The sequence below is a fragment of the Vidua chalybeata genome, chromosome 19 (genome assembly GCF_026979565.1).
Source record: "Vidua chalybeata isolate OUT-0048 chromosome 19, bVidCha1 merged haplotype, whole genome shotgun sequence".
NCBI classification, from domain to species: domain Eukaryota; kingdom Metazoa; phylum Chordata; class Aves; order Passeriformes; family Viduidae; genus Vidua; species Vidua chalybeata.
Genome location: NC_071548.1, coordinates 12,042,337 through 12,064,484, shown reverse-complemented (window position 1 = coordinate 12,064,484; position 22,148 = coordinate 12,042,337). Strand labels below are relative to the sequence as shown.

General features: G+C 38.8%; 1 protein-coding gene across 9 annotated transcripts in view; it reads right to left on the bottom strand.

Annotated features, from left to right (window-relative positions):
* The window catches only part of CA10 (carbonic anhydrase 10), a 256,270-nt gene that overhangs the window by 200,577 nt on the left and 33,545 nt on the right, over positions 1-22,148 (bottom strand). For all 9 annotated transcript variants that reach the window (XM_053960061.1, XM_053960065.1, XM_053960066.1 and 6 more), the window contains one exon: positions 16,707-16,781. In XM_053960061.1, coding sequence (XP_053816036.1) covers positions 16,707-16,781 — 75 coding nt within the window. The remainder of the gene's footprint in view (positions 1-16,706; positions 16,782-22,148) is intronic.

Sequence of the window (22,148 nt, the reverse complement as noted above, 5' to 3'; positions counted from 1 at the left end):
CGGATGAGGAGGAGGCTGACAGCCATCTGTGGAGGAAGCTCTGCTTGTTTCTCAGGGGTTCCAGAGATCATGGCGTGCTGCTGAGGGTGCCAGCTGGCCTGCTGCCACAAGGCTTCTCTGTGCCACCAAACAGTCTCTGGGAAGCCTGCCCATAGACTCATAGCCCATATTCCAAACAAGAATCACTTGGTATTTCTTCACTATAAAAGCTGATGAGTGGCAGATTTTCTTTCAAAAGCTCTGACTTCAGGGCGTCTCCTGACTGGTTGTGGTGGGGGCACAGCTGTGTGACTCTCAGGAAAGTCACTGCAGCAGAACTGGAAGTGTTTACTTACGACTTTTGTCTTCACTCCCATTTTTTGGCTTGCCCACATGAACACTTCCCATGACCTATTCCAGAGACCATGGCTGAAGAATACCCGATTTACATAATTTTCCATATTCTTGAATCACTTCTGTTCCTTGAGAACATGTGATGGTTTCTCATATTACCTCAGTTAAAGAGTTTTATCTAGTAAAGAGAAATGGAATCCTCTTCTTTCTTGAAGCAAGAATTAACCTTGAGGTTCCCTATTGTTTGTTTACAATCACATTTAACACTCTGAATCGCAATACTAGAGTCAAGAGCTGAGGAACCTCAAACATGGAGAATGTTGGTTATTGCTTTAAGACTGACATGCTTTGGGATGCTTTCTAACAAGGAAATCTTACTTCATTTTATTCAGTTAATTATAATCAGTTTAATAATGGAGATTAGAACAGGAGCTACATACCAGTCTTACATAATTACACATAATGTGTACCTACAAACATATTTTGTAAGTCTTCCTGATCAAATTTTAACTTTTTACCTCATTACTATCATTCTGGTTGTGGTAGAATTCAGAAGCAATTCCACACACCAAGATTATTCTCTACACCCTTTATACTGGGGCAAATCTGAGGTAAAAATGGTGAGAAGAGGCTCAGTCCTGGAGACACTAAATTTAGAACAAGAAATACCTACAGAACACGGTGAACTCAGTAGGTGATTCATTTCCTATTGAAGATGATTCCTAAAAGCTCAAGTATCTCCAGAAGGTCACTCCCACCTTCAGAAAATATACACAACAACTTATTTTTAGAATTATGTAGAAATGCCTTGCCCACACAGTAAATTGGACATATGTTCTTGGATTCAGCTGTCAGTTTTGCTGAAGAATTCTGGTCTCACTGTTTTTACTAAATAGAATTTTGCATTTATTTTGGTCAAAGCAAAAACCAATTCTGGATAAAACCACTGCTCATGGACCTTGCAATGACAGTTAAGTCTAAGTCTAAGCTGACACTCATATGCTTGGTTGTGGGTTGCTGTTCCTCCTTGAAGTACATTCCTAACTAGATATTGCAACTGGAAAGGATGCTGGATTGAGCACATGCTAACTGCATTGCTAAATCAGAGCGAAAGTGGTAACTCTTCTGCTGCTATCCTTTGCACAACATGGAAATATTGTTCTTCTATTCCAAACATCCTCTTCCTTTGCTGATTGGCCCCAGTAGCTTCCTGTGTCTGCACAGAACACTGCACATTCACCAGGCCATGAGGGAATGAAATACCCAAATTCCTGTGATCTTTTATCAAATTCATTACCTGCAATAGATTCCATACTAGAAATGTGCACAAAATTTCTCATGTGTAAAATTGGGACGTATTTTTTGTAGGTGAAAGTATAATCAGGCTGGTCTGAGGGTTCAATGATTGATGTTGTATTTGAAATTTAAAATAAGCCCAAATCCCCAGTTCAGCTATCATTGAAAACATTGGTTTGCATAAAATACTCTACATTATTTGCAAATGACAGGGTACAAGCGATTTAAAATAATCACAAGAGTATTCTGAAGATGTATGAAGAAACTAGAGCTGAGCATTGTGTACAGTGTAGTACCTGAGGTGGTGAAATTACAAAAAAAAAAAAAAATAGCAGAGTAAAAATTCTTGAGGAACAATAAGAAATGGGGTAAAAAGGTCAGAGAGACATTGGAAACTACCAAGCTGATCCACCTTCTGCACTACAAATAAGACAATAGGCTTTTCCCAATATTAGCTGGCTGGTATTAATTTGGAATTAGATCTTACATCCTGATTTCCTCTGGCTTTTTTCTAGAAAGCTGATTTTTTAAAGCCCAAATCCTATCAGTGACATGTTCACAAAAAATATTCAATGTTAAAAACCATTAAAAATGCAAAAATAAAGGGACAGACTTCTGAAAAGACAATGCTGGGAAAAAAAGGCTTTGCATCCCAATAGTTTCAATTCTTAAAAGCAATTAAAAAAATAAAAATCCAACCTGAAATTATTTGTGCATTTTCATGCAAAGACCTTGGCATTCAAGGAGCACTTTATCTATCTTCACACATCATAAAATTCCACTAATTAAGTTCTCTCTTGTAAAATAATTAATATTTGCTGTTCTTCAACCACTAGATTATTTTTTTACCACACATATATTGTTTCCTGGTATTACAGAAGGCATGCTGTAGATAAATGTTTTGTATATCAAATATTTGAATCTTAAATGGGAAAAATCTCTATAGTCGTAGGTATATACAAATATGAATGTGTCTGTATGAAGCTCAACTGGAGAGCCATATGGGAAGATGGTTTTTAAAAAGATGCTTGAAAAACCCAAAACTCCAGTATCAGCATGAAGAGAACAATGACATTAAGGTGTTAGAGGCTGGTGAAATGTAATATTGTGATCTCCTTCTCTGGCTGTTGGTGTTTTGGTTTGCACTACACAATGGCTAGGTCTATTTGGAGGTTTTGGTTGCAAATATAGGAAGCAGAATTTGATCATTTATTAGTGCAATGCCTAAAGATACTGGAATTTCTGCCTGCTCTTTGGAGCAGGTGGTTTTATGGAGCTCTGCTGGCAGCTGAATGTCTCTGTGGAAGCAGTGGGGTTTAAGGGATGAAATATCTAACTGAGCTCATGAAAATGCTGAAGTTTCATAATTTCTGTTAAGCTTCTAGTGAATTCAGACTCTGACAATGAACAAATCTCGGCATTAGCTCAGACAGCCAGTGAGGAGATGTAAATATAGTTGGGATTATGTCCATCCATAATGTGAAATTCTCTATGTATCTGCAATTCTGTCCATTCATAGTATGAAATTCTCTCTGTATTTAAGTTACTTTCTTGTGAAGTATTGGCAGGGACAGAATGGAAAACCAAGCGGTTCTGTGACAAGATTACCCACAGCTATACAGAGGTGAGGCACAGTGTCATCTTGACTTCTCTTAAAATATATCACAAAGTGAAGATGCAAGTTAGGGAGTGGAAACACACACCAAATTTAGAGTCTCTGAATAAGGACACTTGAATCTGGTTCTATTTGTTAAACTCCTGCTTTAAAAGAAAAGCACTTTCCTAAAATACCAATTTCCTGCATATTTAACACTAACACTAATATAAAGTATGGAGGACTCCTGTGAAGTTCAAGACAGTTTAGAAGTCACATCAGTAGGAGCTTTGGCATAATCATAGAAGAGCATATTCTGGGCTGGAATGCCCAGTGCACTGTTTTTGACTGTATATTCTGGCTATAAAAGCAAATATGTCAAGCCACAGAGTGGGACATTTGGAGGGAAAGTGGAGCTTTGTTTTACTGACACAAGACAGAAAGGTTCACTGCCTCTCTCTGCCCAGGTATGGTAAAAGGCAGAGCTGTTGACAACTCTTTAGTGTATAAAAGTGTATGGAATTCAAGGAAGACCCCAGTGCACCCCTCTGCCCAGTCCTACAGGGGTGACGTCTGCAGACAGGTCATGGTACACGATTTAGTGCCCTGTTCCTCTCAGAGGCAGATGTTACTGCCGTTTAATGCAGTTTAGGAAAACTGTAGATGTGTGATTGGTAAGCAAAACCACATCTTTAAAACACTTGTGAAAACATTTTCTTACTAAAGCCAGCTGACATTTTTCTAAGACCTTTGTATATAAAAGCCTGCAACCTCAGAATCCCCTCTCCTCCAATTAGGATCAGCATGCTCCACAAAATCCTCAATGTAAATATATCTGCCCAGCAACACTATTATGTACTGAATAGCTGAAGGTGTCTTAATGTACATTATGCATGAAAACCAATGCAGAATGTTGCAGAACAAGGTCAAGAAGGAAATAGAAAATTAAATGCCAGTATCCCAGTAACAGCTTCCTGAAGGACACGTTAGAAACAGTTTACCAGAAATCTTTCTAGAAGCAGGCAAGAAACAAGAACATCTTTCACTTGAACCCATTTCTGCTGCCTATAGTTCTTTAAAGTAATTTAACTTTCTCTGGATTTCCATTTGTGGCAGGGTTTAGGAGGTGGGGGGTTAACTGATTCGTCAGTTTTTTTACCCCACTTTCAACCCCTAAGAGAACAGAAGATACTCTTCCAGGCACTGAAGTTATCCGGAACTTTACAGACAGAATTATGAGGGTCTTCAGGCACTAAATGATACAGTAGGTGCCTCCTGGGATCTTCTTACCTAAGCCAGTTAGATGCCAAACTCCTAGAGCCTTTTGGGAGAAGCTGTGTATCTCAGATATTTACTTGCTTTTCCTTGGCCAGTTATTTACATTTTGAAGCACTTGAATAAAGTTTGCAGATCTGGCATCAATCTTAACAAGCCACTGGAACTTAGATTGCTACTGTGGAGGCCCATGATCTTACCAGGGAAGGATCGATGGCCATGCCCTAGAAGGGTAGACCATAGGCTTCAGGTATTCCCTACAAGTTAAGGTGAGGAAAAAGGCTTCCCCCATGGTGCTCTGTGGCACCATGTGAATTGATCCCAGTTCTGCCTTCCCCATTGGCCAGTTGACTTTACCTACCCCTTTTACCATGTTTGTACCCCAGTTGTAGAAAGTTCTCTGTTCCCTGTTTCCCCATTGGTCCTTGTATCCCCACCTATCCACCCAGGCATTCCCTATTGGTTCTTGCCCTTTTTCCTGCCTATGTGCCGTCCCTGTGCCCTCAGATCATTGGTCCCTGATGCTGTGCTCCGCCACCTCCCTTTCCCGACACCTAAACCTGGACCATCTTTTGTTCCCTGTCTTCTATTCCTGGACTCCTTTGGTGTCTGGCTTCAATAAATCCTGTTGGAATTCCATATAGAAGACCCTTCCTGCTTTTTGTTCGTCGAGCTATCCATGGTGTGTGTAGACAGTGTGACTGTTTATGTGCCTGCCTGAACGCCTTCCAGTGGAGATGCTTTCGGTAAGGTAGTGGCAATTCACCATCTACTCACGCTGCTACACTAAACCAGTTCTGAAAGTGAAAACTGACAGAAAAAAAAAAATTCCTGTATTTCAATCCGCACTTTCTAAATTAAAAGGTATTGTCTGTGAAACCAAGAAAGTTTCTTTTTCTTCTGTACTTCATAATATTCACATTCTGGAGCTCCTTCATGTCTTTATATTTACAATCTAATGGTGTTTTAGGCAGAGTTTTAATGCAAAAACTATGCAAATGAAAAGTGTTTATTATGAGAAACACATACCAATAACCATAAATATTCATGACTTGATGTAACAAGCTGGGAGAGTTTCTGAGTCATCTTCTACAGCGATTACTTCCTTAAGCAAATATCTGAAACTGCCCAGATGTAAATTATTAATGTATTAATTGAGAGAAGGCTGTGAAAAGAGTAGATGCAGAATCAGCAACAAAGGACAAATAATGGAAAGGCAGACAAACTTGAGAATAGATAGGTGAAGAGCTTCATGTCTTTTAATTCAATGAAATTTTTGCCACTTTAATTAGTACTTTTCCTCTGGCCTTTCTAGAATTCCATTGTGGTTTCCCTGAGAGGTGTAGGAATTGAGTCATGTTTCTACACACAGTGTAGTGACTGGAAAGAACACAGACCCTGTTTTAAGTCAACGGAATCACTTTATTAAGCACATACCAGTATTTATGTTTTTTCAGTGTACAAGTTTAGGATCAAACTATGCAGCCACAGTGATTAGGAGACTAACCAATCACACAAAGAAATGGCAGAGCAGATGTTTCTTGCTCTTTTATCTTGGACACTCTCACACATACCACTTAGCCTCCACAGTCCAGTGTTCTGGGCTGCTTAATTGAAGCATTCTCACATAGGTTTTTATGGCTGCAGATGATCTTTGGTATGTACCTTCTCATGGGAAAAAGGTGCTTATTAAGGCCAAGAGGAGCAGCTGCTTCAACACACAACTCTTATGTCACAGCTCAACAAATATGTAATTTTCATCTTTTTTCCCCTCTTGGTTACTCTTTTTTTACTAAACCAGGCACAGGAGTTGCATGAAGAATCATGTAAAATAAGTTGGGAAAAAGTATTTAAAATTCTATCTAAATATAGATTTTCTCTGGACAATGTTCTCACCTGGGCAAGTAAATCCAAGTCTTTGGCAGTGAGAATGATATGACCATTGCCCCGAGACAGTTAAATGACAGGACTTCCATCGGTTTCACCAGGCTCTGGGTGAGGCACCACCTTCTCCCTTCTGCACTCTCTAAAACTAAACCAACACAAGTCCTGCCACAAAGCAGTGAGCCTATAAACATAAAATTACAATGAGCAATAAAACCTTGACAGACTAGTTTCACTATTAGTTTAATTTATACTCCTGTTAACCAATTTTAAATGCACATTAAAATATTAAGTAATTCTGAAGATGTCAGTGTGTGGATAATAGAGCCTGCCAAGGTCATGCAATGTAAATGTTTCAGCCATAGCCTATTAGACTTTAGTAATTTGTTCTTTATTTTAGTAAAGTCTAATCTGAAGGAAGAAAAGCCATTTGAAGATGCCCAACTGCAGGATAGGAAAAGCAAAATGGAATCTGAACTCCCTCCTGGGAAATGCCCTGACATGCACTCGCGAAAGGGAATTCTGTAGCCATGACCTATGTAGCCCAGTTTGTAAATACGGAAGAGTTGACTCCATAATCTGAGATGTTCTCTCCTATGTCATATGCTATATTATGAGTCATACAGAACAGCTAAATCCCGCAGTTCTAAACTGGGACTAAAACTGGGAATTAGCTATCACTCCCAGCTGCATCCTGATATGGCTTTAACTGCACCTGACTGAGATTTGGAGGAGCAGCTTCTCTCACAGCTGAGCATCCTGTTCATCCTGTACCTGTTACTGCTGTGGTAATGCCAGCACTATCCCAGTGAACAAGTTTAATCCTCCCATTCGGCCCCTCTCCTCCATGAGAAGCAAAGGATACAGTATTAAAACGTGATTTCCTCAAAAAGCACATTATTAATGGAATTGCAGTATGAACACTCTAGGACAAAAGAGATGGAGACTCACTGCACAGCTGTGGAAATAAATAATTTCACTGCAGTTAAAAAACTTGGAAAGAGATGGTTTTATATAAAACCATTGTAAAGGGAATATGATCTTGTAAATATTGATTTTTTTTTTAAGAATCAGTTTCTGATGTCCTTTATTCAAGGGCTGTAGCATTTGTCTCAACAAGCAAATCACACTGTTTCCAGTATGACCTATTTTCAGAAAGAAGTAATAACCTAGGATTTTAAAACTGGCAGCAGCTCTTGCTTTTGTAGCAACTACTTCAACCAGACTTGTATCCTAATTATTCTAGTGTAGGAACCACATGATGCCTGGATTTCAGGGACTCAACTAAACCCAACTTGACCAATTTCACAAGCAAGGAGGAAAAACTTGATCTCTTCATCTATCGATTGAAATATCATTGTTTTACTGCAAGTGCTTTCTGCCTTTGGGTTTCATTTTTAACTGGAACAAGTTGCTGTGGAATGGGGCTGTTCCTTGGCCTGGACATATCCACTCTCTTTCCTGTTTTGCCTCTGAAGTTATAGTATGAGATAGTGCCAAAATGTCACTGCAGATAATAATTTGTAACATTCCTCAGCTCTATTAATGCAGTGGCAGCTCTAGTAATGCCCATGCAAGAGGTGCCAGGCCCTCAGTGCCCATCCTGCTGCTTCTCTGCTGGGGCAGCTGCACTGCTTCATGTCAGTTAGCCAAAGCACAGGGCTGATTCAAAGGATCTGCAGGAACATTTTTTTCTTCTTTAATCAACAGCACAGTGACGCCAGGCAGACCAGCCTGATGGCACAGGCATATCTAAACTGGCTGCATGATTCTCTCCCAGCCTCCAACTGCTGTCTTGAACTCAGCTTATCCATTTTTCCATTTATTCTGCATCTCATTTAATATTTGTAAAATTACCTCTCTGAACAAAGACCTTCATTCTTCACCAAAACCCACATGACAAACTCATAGATTAAAGACACAGGAAGAATAAATTAGAGGTCATAAAAGGGTCCTAAAGAACCACCTCTGTGTTGGGGTAGAACATCTGCTACGTGCTCTGGTGTCAAGTGAAGAACTTCCAGTGTGACCTGGTTATTTTGTGCTCCATCCCTGAGTATTTTTATCGGTCATACAGGCTCAGAAAGGCTGCAGGCTCTGAAAGGCTGCAGACCAGGCTGTTGTCTACAAGCACTTGTGAATTACAGACAGCCATTTGCACTGCTGTAGTCAACGACCTGTCAGGTTTCCCATTATAATGTTATGCTGTTATTTTCAGGGTTTATGTCCTGGCTCTAAAGTTGGCAACTGCTTGGTCTGGAAACAGTGATGCATTTTTTTTGGTACATTTTATAAATATAAAATGAACAAGTGCCCTAATATAAAATCAGTCTCTATTCAGAAAGGTAAAAGGTGACAATTTAAAGTAATATTTTCAGTGCTAGAAAAAAAAAAAAAACAATAAGATTCAGGAAGGTTCCTTTTTTGGGCAGAGTCATTAACCATAATAATGCAATTTACAGCTCGCAGGGGCAGCAGGTATCCAGAAATGCATTAAGTAGGTGACTGTATTTTGTGGTGAGTTCTGAGAGGATAAATCTTTTACTGACCACAAATAGTATGTGCCCAGATATGTGATGATGGGGTGATGGTATAGAATATCTGTATTTTAATCTGTGGAAGTAACACCATGTAAAACTTATCCAAATAATAATTCCACATCCTCCTAGGCAGGCAGATGTAAATGGTGAGCATGGATTTTGCTCCTGAGTATGTTCAATGCATTCATGGTTCAGTGAATTCAAAAGTGACCTTTTTAGAGAGGTGTTATGATAGGAGGAAACTTTCACTAAGTACAAATGAGCGGTTTCAGACTATCAAGTCTCCAGCAATTCTGTATTTGAGGAGTCTGAGGAATCCTACACATACACAAACATGGACTTTCAGAAATAAAGTCAGCAGGTTACTGAAGAAATGCTATGATCAAATTACCCTGTGAACCCATATTTACAAGTAAAATCATAGCTATTAGGAAAGTACTTGCATACCATAGGATGTATCCACCTTTAAGTAAGTCTCATTTCCTTTTTTTTTTGATTTCTTAATTAGGAAGGGGACAGGATTTGACAGAGAGGTTTTTTGCTAGTACAAGTGAAGCTTCAGTGACAATAACCAACAGGCAGAGTTACTCTGTGTAACCATGCACAGAGCAGTGGTGTGATCTTATTTCTCAAGAGTTTATTTTAACCACAGATGAGGGTGTAGCTGTAGTGACCATATTTTCCTCTGTATGATGTGGCAAATTCTACACTAAATTGCACTAATGAGATGTACAAATTAAAAGCTGCACACTGTGTTTATATAAAGTCCTCATTGGTGCTGGGTCCATCACCAGTGTAATCGGAATTATCTTCCTGAAGTCACCATAATATCCTGATGTGAACAGTCTCTGTGAAAGAGAAGCTGAATTCCTATCTGACAGTCAAAACTGTAACTGTAGTACTCTTGGAATTCTTCATCAAGGTATTTTACAAGAGTAATTTTTGTAAGTGGGATAATGACAGGAGTAGCAGTGGGGCAGCATGTTAATGCCACTCATTATCCCTGTTTCCATGTTATATTGCAATCCCTTCCAGTTCTATCTCATCCCACACAGATTTATGAGCAAGCAAATATAAGCTGGAGCATTGTAACCCTTCTCTGATTAAGTACAATTCCATTCCACTGAGAAAGAACATTTTTAGCACAGAAAAATACTATTCCTTGTTATTCTCAGTGCCTTCTTTCTCCAAAGGACACTAACTTCTTCTACACTATACCATGAAAAATCTATAAAGAGGGTTTTTATGTAGGAAGTGAAGATTGCTACTGTTTGGTACAAAAACACATGCACACCCACAAGAAAACTACTACTACACGGTAATTAACAGCCAGAGCTCCAAGTCCCCTCCTTACATAAGGAACTGTGGCAGATGTCTACTCATTTTCAGCTTGAATTATTAGCTTAAAAAGGTCCTTGAGTATCTGAGCAGCAATTAATTCTTCTATCAGATTTCTTTGTGCTTCAATTCTACTCCTCTAAGTCATGGTTACTATTAAAATGTCCAGTGCCAAAGGATGTCAAGAACTCCTTAGATAGCCTGTGAAGATTAGCCTGTCAAGCTGTAAGGTAAGATAAAACTTTTTGAATATATCAATACACACATCCAGCACTGCACAGGAGTCTTGCTTCTGGCCCTTAGAACTTTCCTGAATAATCCTTCCAAGTAAGTAGTTATGAGCTTTCTGTTATTAATGACTTAGTCACAGACCACTGTTCCAACTGCTTTTATACTCAGCTTGTCAAGAATATCACAGAATGCTTTGGGTTGGAAATGACCTTAAAGATCGTCCAGTTACACCCCCTAAACCCTTTCCTGTATACACCACTGTTTATCCTTGGGATTCCTTCCCTTGCTTTTAGGTCACAGTGAAGAACATAAATAAAGAAAGATTCCTAATACTAGTCTTACCCTTTTTATCCCAAACCCCAGTTTTTGATAGTCCAGCTAAGGTAGTGCACAGGGATGATCCTTCTTTTCTTAAGCAAAAGCTTAAGAGGATGTGCTCATCATGTAATGATGAACCCTTGTAAGATCACACAGGTGGCTTGCTAGCTTTTCACTTCAAGGTTTTGTAGAGATTGTAAACACGCAGTGTGTAGGACAGCACATGTTTTGGATACTACTCTCTAAATATATGCCCAAATGATTTTAAACTCTTGAACTTCTTCACAGCTAGAAGCCATCATCCATGCAGGTTTTGGTACGTACAGTTGTACAAAAAATTCCTGGTACTTAATTGTTCTTTGTGCTTATAATCCATATTTAGTCACTGTAAGGTAAACAGCATCCGCTTCAGGATAGTGGGAAAGAGGATTTTCAACTTCATCAGAAAGTATCTAGAGTACTCCTACACCAAAAATGTTAACTAACCTAGCAGCAAGTGTGAACGACAATAATTGACACGTATCTGCAAGTCACTGCCTTCAAGATTTTCCTTATTTGCACTTTCCTGAAGCAGAAGAGGGACACTGCTCATGTCCTGGCAGGGGAACCTGCGGGTGCAGCAGGACAGGCCCTGGACAGCTGGTGGCACAGCAAGGTCCAACCTGGCACTTCATGTGTTGGTTATAACAAGGAAAAGCTTGACCTTTGCAGTACCTAGTGGGACTAGGAAGAGGCAAGAAGACAATTTGAATCATTTGGTCACATCAGGATAACAAAGCAAAGGCCAGGATACATCTGCTATATGCAATTTTCCTTTTGTGGATATCAATTGTAACTGAGGAGAAAAAGCCACAGCTAAGAAAGATAATTAGGCTGTTAAAAGAAAAGGGATCTGAGACCACATTAGCAAAGAACTGTGTTTCAGTCACAAGTTTGTGAAGGTTTAAAATTTTAAGTTTTCAGAGTGCTTTACTGCTGTTAGTTCACTTTGCTGGCCCCATAAAACTTTTTTTTTTCTTTAATGGAAGGACTGAATTAGAGGGACAAACAGCATTTAGAGATCTGTGCGCAAAATGGCTGCAGTTACAGGCCGTATGTAAAACAGTAACTTTATTGAAAAGGCCCTTTTAGAAAGGACTGCATAGATGGGTGTTCAAAGGAGTGGGAAGGACCTGAACACATCAACTTTTTGAGTTTCATGGCGGTAACAAAAGCACCTGTAAAGGGTGATCCCCAGTTCAAGCTCCTTGGTCAAGTGAGAACAGGGGCTGTGGGAACCAAATCACAGGGCCATCAGGTGTTGTAACCGGGAAAAAGTCTATGTTGTATTATATATGTTGTATAATATTTAACTCTCGCATAAAAATGTTTTTAAAATCTAGTATCCTTTCTAGCTACATGATTTGTAAAGAGTCAATTTTTGCAGAATTACCAAAGGAAGTGAGAAACCAGGAAAATATCTGTTATGAAACATATTTCCTTCAAGCTATCTTTAACTGACAATCAAAGCTGACATATTATATATACTAGCCAAAGTTTAAATCAGTAAATGAATGATTTCCAGTATGTATGTTCTATCACCCTGAAGAAATGAACTGTTCCAAAATATTGCTTTCTAAAAGAAAAACTGCTATTATTGTTCCAATAAATAATTATATATATATATGGCCGGTTAATTCCTCAGAGGCAGCAGCAGACTGCATGATTTTGAAGGGTATCTCAGTGTATGACACCAACCCCTCTGTGACTGCAAGGTGGCACAAACTGAGAACTGAAAGTTTAACAAGTGTGTGGGTTTGAAGTTTTTCATTGCTCAGTTTCAAGCCATGGACAAACAGTTTATGGTTCTTACAGTGACCTGCCCATGAAAGGTTATTTTTGAACATGTACATAAAGACGTTTCTAATTTAAAAAAAAGCTCAAAGCTGTAATAAAATAAATTTTAAGCCCGGACAGAACAAACTAGGGACACTAGAACTGCCTCTGTGGGTCATAACAAACGCACATGGGGATAGCAAGAAGTTTAAAATGAGGTTTTGGCACTCATGATCAAGCTTGTCAATTGTTTCAGACTTCTTCTCCCTTGTAAATCATTATGAAATTCATGCATTTCCTCCTTGTTTCTCAGTGCTTCACAACCAGTGCCCATGTTTTGAGCCAGTACAGCGTTGCCAGCTGGTTAAGTTTAGGGCATAATCCCACCAACAGGATTCTTGCAAAATGCAGGAACAGCATCAGAGAACTCCAGCAGTCTTTTCCCTTTTAGTGTAAAACAAGTTGTGAAGGAACCGTGAACATGGAATTTCTCATCTCAGAACCTCAGGGAAAAAGGCGGGTTTTGACTGGTGATCTGTGGCCAATAATGAATCCTAGTGGATAGAGACCTTTATCTGCAATTAGAGTTCATTTACAGCTTTTATTACAAGGAAGGAGAACATAATTTGCTCCCTCAGCAATGTTCCCTCATTATTTGATGGATTTCCTCCTGTTAGCTGAGGTTGGCACTAGCACCCTGTAAAGTAACTTTAGATTTAGTATAATTCAGTAGGGGGGCCCAAAGACAATGCCTTTCCTGGGAACAAAACACTTACATGCTTGTACTATCACATAGTCCAGAGTTTCCACAACAGGATGGAGGTTTGCCAAGTGCACTCTGTCATCACAAATTAGATTTAACAACCTTTATATTTTATGCTTATAAAAGCCCACTTTCATAATGGTATGAAAAAACAGGACCAGTATGGAAAAAATCAATATAATCATAAAGATTATCAAAGGTTATACACATCTATTTGAAGAAACAACAAGGTTACCAATGAATTTGGAATATGAGTGTCTTGGTCACCTGGAAGTTGCTTGCATCACTTCAGTGATACCACATATTCATAGTCACAGCCAAAGAAAAGACATGAAAAAGGTTATCTAAAGGGGTTTTAACCCATCAAGAACTACTTTGATATTCCACACTGGAAAAAGTCTATGTAGTAAGCATTTGTAATAATATAAATTATTTGATTATTATGCAAATCACCATGCATAAAGGAAAGTATTCCTTCTTCATCCTTGAACATTCCCTGAAGTTTAATTTGGAACCAAATTTGCATTCAATTAACATTTTGAAGTTCTACTTACTTTCTACTTTGTTTGCCTACATTATTTAAATCATAAGAGCAATTCTTTGCTTGTAGAACAGGCAAGAGATGGAGAGTGGTTTCTGCTCCAGTAGCAGATACACAAATCCAGCCTTGATGAACTTTCCCTCCTGCACTTGAGAAATCTGCAACTCTCTTTCAAGGCTAGGCACCAAGACAGACCTGAGCCACAGTGCCTGGGCTGAGAGAACCTGCCAGCTCTCAATCCTGCCGTCTCTTGGAGCACTGAAAGAAGCAAATTTGGGAAAGACACTGTGATGGATCTTGTACCTCATCTCTGCCTGTATCTTTCCCTTCTGTGAGATACACATCACTGACTGCAGCTCATTGGCTTATAGCAGGAAAAAACCTGTGTCCAGATGAACATTAGAAAGGGATTTAAATTATTTTTTTCCAAAATCTATCCCAGAATATGGGGAGTCTGGATTTGGGGAACAATGAAATATGGCTTGATTTTATGAACTGCTCAATAGCAAATCTGCACAGGATCCAGTGCATTTTTAGGACTTGGTTTAAATGCTTCCAAAACAGACTAAGCAGAAAAACTTATGAATGGCACATTCTATCCCAGACATATTGTGATACACTCTTAACTGCATTCTTACACAGCTCTCCATGGAAAAAGTAAGAGTTCAAAGAGAGACAGTGACTTTACTTTGAAGTAGGTGAAAAGTATTTACTCAGCTAAAGCTGTGATAGACAAACTCCAGCAACTCCTCCTGGAGTGTTTTACAATTATATTGCCCCTAATTAATCATCTCTGCATTTGTGGCTGCTCCCTCAAGCAGCTGGATTCGTGTCAGTCATATTAGCTGAGATGCCAGTTCTGAACTGCAGTGACAGGCTATTGGACAAACACTCCTTTCTAATATCTTTGGGGGTGTTCACTCCCAGCCCTGGGTCAGGACAAACAGCTGTAGGAAGAAAACATCCTGGCAGATGGCTGTAGGTGTTTGCTTCAGTGCACATCAGCAACTCCAGCAATAGCTCCTCAGTCTGCCTGGCAGCTCTCACCTCTCAGGTGCTAATTAGCATCTCACATGAGATCTGATACAGGACTGCCACCAACACAGATAAACTTTATATGCACCAACAGATCCTTTGTGATGTGTTAGTCTGAGAGCACAGCCACAAATGCAGCCTTGAAATACTTTAAATATGGTTTTCAAAGGCTTCCAAATCTAGGAGAAAAAATTAGTTGTTTGTACTGTAAGGTCTCATGGGATTTTTCTCTTCTGCTGAGGCTGACATGTTGCAGATTTGAATTTGAAAGAAAGGTACCCCTACGTTCCCCTTGCTTTCTTCAAGGTTGCTTCAGTGCTGTTCATTACGACTTTCTGGATCAGTTCCTGAGAACATGTGCTGGGTTAGTCAGATATTCAACACCTTGGTAATTCAGGTTTCCCTCAAAAAGGAGGTGTCCCTCCACATCACTCTAAAAGGTCCTCCTTCCCAGAAGTTCCTGAGTCATCACTGTTTCCTCATTCATCTTCCAAGGATGTTCCTAAGCCTAAATGTCTCACAGGATTAAGACTAAAACACCACAAGCATGAACTGATCACAGGTTTCTTTACATTCTGATACAATTATATTATTTTTCTCAGTAACTTTAAATTTAGGCCTGTTTAGCAAATATTTTTTTCATTCATTTTCTGCTGGGCATCTACCTGAGTTATGCAACTCAGGAAGGCTGAAATAAGGTGATTATATTCTCCAGGTTTCTTCCCCTGCTGTCACTACGAGTAACTAAACATGCACAACACACTGGAGTGTCTCTGACAGCCCAAACCAATCTCAAGTACATCTGAAAAGCTAGTTTATGCTACATCAATATGTAATTAAGCTCCAGGCCTGTAGATTTGCACAACCATTTCAGTGCCAGAAATGTGTGGGCTGAAATATTTCATCTCATTTGCACTAGATTTCTTAACAAGACAATCAGCATTCTGGGAATTTCAGATGACTGTCAGGCTGTAACAATTCTCACAACAGTGAAAGTAGCTGATGATAGGTCAAATCTACAGATCCTCAGGAACAGCTCACACAACAGCCAATATTTTCTACTATTATGAGAAAATAAGGATCACGTAGCAGTTTTCTTGATGCATTCATGATAAAACTTGAAGCACTATTTTACCTTGTAAGATATAGCTAATATACATCAATTAATGCATATTAATCTCAATCACACTGAAAAGATACTGCACAGAATCCTTTTAGCTGCCTCTTGATTATTTACCATTTACTAAATCTCAATGAAACCCAGTTATTTAGTTTTTTTCACTCATACTTTGTTTACTAAACAAAAATCAGTGACAATTGCATGTAGTGGGTTCCTGTCCTCATCTACTCTAAAATCTAATCTAAAATTGTAGAAATGCTATTACCTAGAAGTGCCGCAACAGATAAATTATTTCATCCAGTTAGCAGTAATACTTTTTAGACCCCTTCCCTTTTCTACACATAGAACTACACATTCACAAAGCAGCATCATGTTGGTTTTACTGAGAGAAACCAGGAATGTCATTAAAGTGATTTCTTCTCTGAAAAACAGCCATGGTCTTTGGATGATGGATTAACAGAAACCTTTCTGCACTTCACAATAATGTGATGTTGAGTACTTGTCAACTAAAAATATTTGCAATGAAAACACATCAACCCAAAATATCTTCCCCAAATCCAACTATATTAATTCCAGTGGAAAAAAAAAATTAAGGAAGTCTAAAATTTTAAAATTACACTTACCAGGAACAAAGCTTCCCTGGACCACCTCCTTATAAGCCCACCAGCCTTCATGGATTTTTGGTGAATTTTGTTGAGCTAGAAGAAATAATCAAAGAAACTATAAAATTAGAGCCAAACATAGGACTTAATAGCTAAACTTTAGGAACTTTAAACAGGTTACTATCCTCTACAGAAGAGTCACTCAAATTCCTAGGTGATCTTTATTCAATCTATAGAATCATGCTGCACATATGTGTCTTGGAGAACTTTGTCCCTCTTCATCACACAGTAAAATATACTCTGCTTTGGAAGACCCGATCATGAAACTTAACAACTCTGGCAGAAAATGAGGATTTACAGCACTACCGTTGGCTTCTGTGCCACCTATAAAGTCAATATGGAACAAAAATGCAGGGAAAAAGAGTGCTCAGTAGTCAATACCTGAGTCCAAGTTGTCTGACTGAAAAGCAGTTTCTGCCCTTCCTTTCTTGAGTTTTCCAATGATCTCTCACTTTGCGTGCAAAGAAGTGGCAGAGTGAATCACAGCCAATAATATCTGTGTCTATCACTGCTTCACATCATCCCACGAGCTTTGAGTTCCAAAACCAGGCCAGAAAGGCACAGCCCACAGCTTCCCCAACACTGCCCAGGTTCCACTGCTGAGGCAGGAATTTGGTTTTTTCCATCTTCTCTGTTTGTGTTGGTGGTTTTTCACAAACAGAATGGGACTGCTGGGATAAGTTCCTTGAGATTTTATTGCAGCATCAGCCTCATTACATGGTTGAGACAATAGAAAGATGGCAATAGCTCACATCTTGACAGCTGCAGCCAAAGATTTATTTGTTACAGACCATTTTAAAAGCTTTCTAGCCAGTAGCATATTGCTAAAGCTTACTGACAATTGTTCTAGCCAATCACTAAAAGTACACATACACCTGCTTCACACAATGCTTGCTTGTATGCTCTCTATTAACAATATACAGTACTTCATTATTAAACTTAAAACCTTCTACTATCTTGCTAAGCATATTTTTCTACAGTCATAAGGTCTATCTTAGCCAAGCCTAAAACGCAAACTATTGTTTCATGTCCTTGCTTATTTTTTCTACTTTCAGACTGTGCAGCTACAGCTAGTCCCAAGTTTTCTGTTCTTTCTGTTTCTAAGGCCTGCTTTTACAGCTTTCTGGAAATCTTTTTACCTTTACTATTTCCCACATTTCACCCTCTTGGTACAACCATAAAGAAACTCTGTTAACGTTGTTGCTTATTAACTACCTTGCATTACTTCTAAAATATGTTGGTTTTTTGGTTTTTTTTTTTTTTTTTTGCTTGTTTCAGGCATCTCTCTTATTTGGTATTTTACACCACAGCAATTTTTAATGCTATAAAAGATCTAGTCTATTCAAAGGATATAAGTCAAATCCGATAGCAGTTACTATTTATGGTTCTAATAAGTCTCGTCTGTTCCAAGGTCTTAATTCAAAGCCTTCATCTATGTCTATACTTGTATCCACTATCTCTGTAGGATCTTGAGAACTTTCTGTGATTTTATCTCCTACATCTCTCTCCTTGTGCGATAAAAACTTCTTTGATAGTTTTGTCCATCATTTGTTGCACACACCGAAGTATATATGGTACTATTACTAGTACCACCACGAAAACTGCTAACATATACAAACCTATTTTACAAAGTTTCCTTAACTAAGGTGTAAAGCTCCATCATTTGAACATATCAACTAACCATGATTAACCGTCTTCTTTCATTTGAGCTGTTAGGTCTTTCAGTTTTTGTATGCTTTTGTGGATGGATTCAGAATGGTCAGACAGATTCATACAACACAATCCTTCAAACTCCTCCCAACCATGTCCATGTGCCAGTAAAAGAAAACCAATTGCTGCTCTGTTTTGAAGGGTTGCATGTCTAACACTGCTGACATCTGTCAGCATATCACTGATTGCAATGGATGTGGCATTGCTTTGTTTACTCAGCCAACATCTAATTCAATCTAACTGTTTCAATGCCATGGCAGAAGCAAGGTGGGGTAGAAGTAAACCTACTGAAACTCTTTTCACAGATTTTCAGGGCCTAAGATCACTGTTACAATTTTCTTCATATTGATGGACAAATCTTTTTCCTCTATGATTTTTCTGAATGACTGTCTTAGCTCTAGGTGCTAGTACAGTAAGTAGTCCAATACTGCATGGACTACCTTCAAGGTGTGATGGAGCTTCTTTTCAAGCCCTATCTCCACAAATGAACCAATATCCTTTTGGTAATTGTCATGGATATTGGTTCACCCTGGAAAGTCCACTCCAACTATCTGAGTAATTACACCAAAAACTCGAGTTTCTGTAAGCAGAGTAATTGGGAGAGACATTGTATTTCAGAGGATCATTCTCTCACCAATTGCTATCTGAAAACATAAGAGAGAAATCCATTGTTAAGGAACCAAGAATCTCCAATTCTTGGGGTTTCAGAAGGTGCTTTATGAAGTTCTTTGGTCCAGATGTCCCAACCAGCTACAGTATTGCTCCCAGGCAACCTCACCTGATTTAATACTAAGTTGCTTTTTGGTCGAGGGATCATAATATATAGGTATCGGCCAATCTTTTACTGGCACACTGAATAGACAGGTTGAAAAAGGCTTTTCTGGGTTTGAATTGGACAGGCATATGGTGTCTAAGCCTGCTGCCTTGGCTAAGGTCACCTAAACATTTGTTTTTGGTTGTTCCACAGGCAAATCTGCATTGCAACAAGTAAGCAAAGCTAGCCAGCACCAGCATAACACTTGATTTCGCTCCATACTTTTTGTGAGCTGTTTTTTGGCAAAAGATTTTCTCATATATTTCAATTCACAAATTCTGGAGCACCCAGGCCTGTTCCCCCTCTTCAGCCACCCAGGTAACTTGGCAAAAACTTGCTTGTAACTGGCGTCTCTGACATGCATCTCTTTCACAGTGTGAGAGCATTGGGAGCACAATGCAGAAACACAAGTGTAGAAACACAAGATTTCTTTGATCAATACTCTGAAGGTTGTAGCAACAAAAAGCCTAAGCTTTCTATGAGGTTTGCCCCTGATAAGATGTGTTGCCTAAATGATTTCTCCCAAGTTCTGAAAAGCCAAGAGCAGAAAGATCTTGATTGGTCACATTTTCTGCTCTTTGTCATCACTTCTCTTTGTCTTTCAATTGGAATTTGAGCAAATTTTGTGGTCAAAATAAAAAGTCACTATTAATTGGAAATATTTTCAAATGGCACACAGACACACAGCAAGACAAACGTTCAGCCGATCTCCGTAAGAAAAAAGAGCTCATATACCAACATGTTCTGCCTTCGCCTGTGGTTTGCTTGGTATGTTCCTATTTAGAGCAACTCTCTCTGAGCTGCAGAAAGCTCAGTTACCTTGTGAATCATTTGACTTAGATTTTGAGGTTGTCTTCTTTTCAAGACACTTTCAATCTCTTTCACTAGGGCAATTTTTTTTTTTACATATATCTGCAGTTACAGAAGATACTGGATTTAGCAGCTTTTTGCTGCAGTTTCACTTCTAAATCACATATTATTTATGAAAAACACAACTACCCTGGGAAAAGTTCCAGCAGTGTAATAAAAATTGTTGCTGTCATTAAAAATTATGAAGAGGATGTGAAATTCAGGGTAAAAGGGATACAAGATAAAGACCATTACATACAGTTCTGTTAGGTTACAAAACAGTATTTATGATTTAACTGAGTGTATATTGCAGAAACAAAAGTAAAACTTATGTTAATTAAATGTACTTTAATGAAATGTACTGACAGAAGGACCAATACACTGCCTTACCAAAATCCAGCCATGCCAGTGGGATGGGGTACATGTGGATGCAGATTTCTCTTTGCTGGACTGATATTGTTCCATTAACTGAGTAGTGATGTGTTACACTGAAGGGACTGTTCTACTGTGCACCCTTTACAGTCTGCAGATTAAATTGTCCTCATATTTTAGTTTTTATAACATTGCCTGGAGAGCTCCAACTGTGTATGGCTTAGTTGTGCTAGACCGCACTCTACAACCATTTGGAAAATGGCAAATCTCAACTCACAATCAAAATATATGAGCAGAAAATTGTTCCTATCCAATCTGAACTGCAATTTTTTTTATCTAAACACTTGCTTTCATGTCCTCAGTAGGAGAAGTTCTTAAAGATTTCAAAATGGCAGTAGGAGAGGATACTAAGGAGTCCAAACATAATTATTCTACTTAAAATTTCCCAGGAAATTACACTGCATTAAAGTGCATCTTGTAGTCATACACACAGCTCAAATTGGTTCAGCCAGGAAGACGCAGATGCATTTTAGAAGTAGCTGAAAAAAATCATATATATATATATAGAGAGAGAGATAAAGGCAAGCTAAGAATTCAGGTAGGATGGGTATTTTCAAATACAGCTGTGTAATATCAGCATTCATCAAAATGTATACAATTGAAAAATATATTGCTTTTTCCCACTATGGGGCAATCTGAATGATACATGCCAGGTCCAGAAAAGAAGTATAATCCATTATTTGGAATTTATATTAAACCAAAATCGAAATATGTTGGCTCTGCAGTTCTGCTTCAGTGGGTTACCCCAATATTTACAATAGCTAATTCCAAAAGGAATAGCAGGAAAAAAATATTTTGATGACATTTCTTCATATCTGCTTCGTTAGTATGGAACAGGCTGCATGAAATGAGCATGAAAACTAGATTATCAAAGCTCTGTACTAAATAATTGGATACCAGTGCAGTTGCTTCAGCTATCAGAGAAGTGCATGACCTGGCATCACTCCGCACATTCCTCAGACATTAGATCCTTATCTCTTCAATTCACATGAAAATGAAACACAGAAAATACAATACTAAACTAAGTGTTGCGCCCTAGCTATATCTACGGTAGAACAAGAGCAATGCTAGCAGCACTTCTGATGTACAGAGAACTGAGTCCACGGAGGAAACCAAGAGGCAAGGCAGGTGGGGTTGTGAGGGGGCAGTTAGGTGACAATCTCCAGTGCTGTGCTCTTTCCTGAAGCCTGAAACCTCAACGTTTTATAGAAGTCCAGGCAAAACATCCTGCAAAGTAATGCAGAGAGTGACTGAACACAGATTTCCACTCTGAGTGCATGTGAAATCCAGCTTGGTGCCAAAGACTTACTTGGATGGAGCCTACAGGGACTTCACTTAAAAAGGGAAAATATTTATAAAGCTCTCATTTCTCTGAATGCAGAAGGAAGAGGTCTGGTAAGGCCAGGGAGAAAGTTTGTCTTCCAGAAACTTCTAAACCATCAGTCCAATCTGTCTTATGCAAGTGGGTAAGAGGGCTTACAAAAGGAGGAAAAAGCTGTTCCCTATTTTTGAAACATAATCAGACCCATACCTGGATTAGTAATGGTACAAGGGAATATAAAATTAGAATGAACAGCCATATGGACAATCCTTGCTGG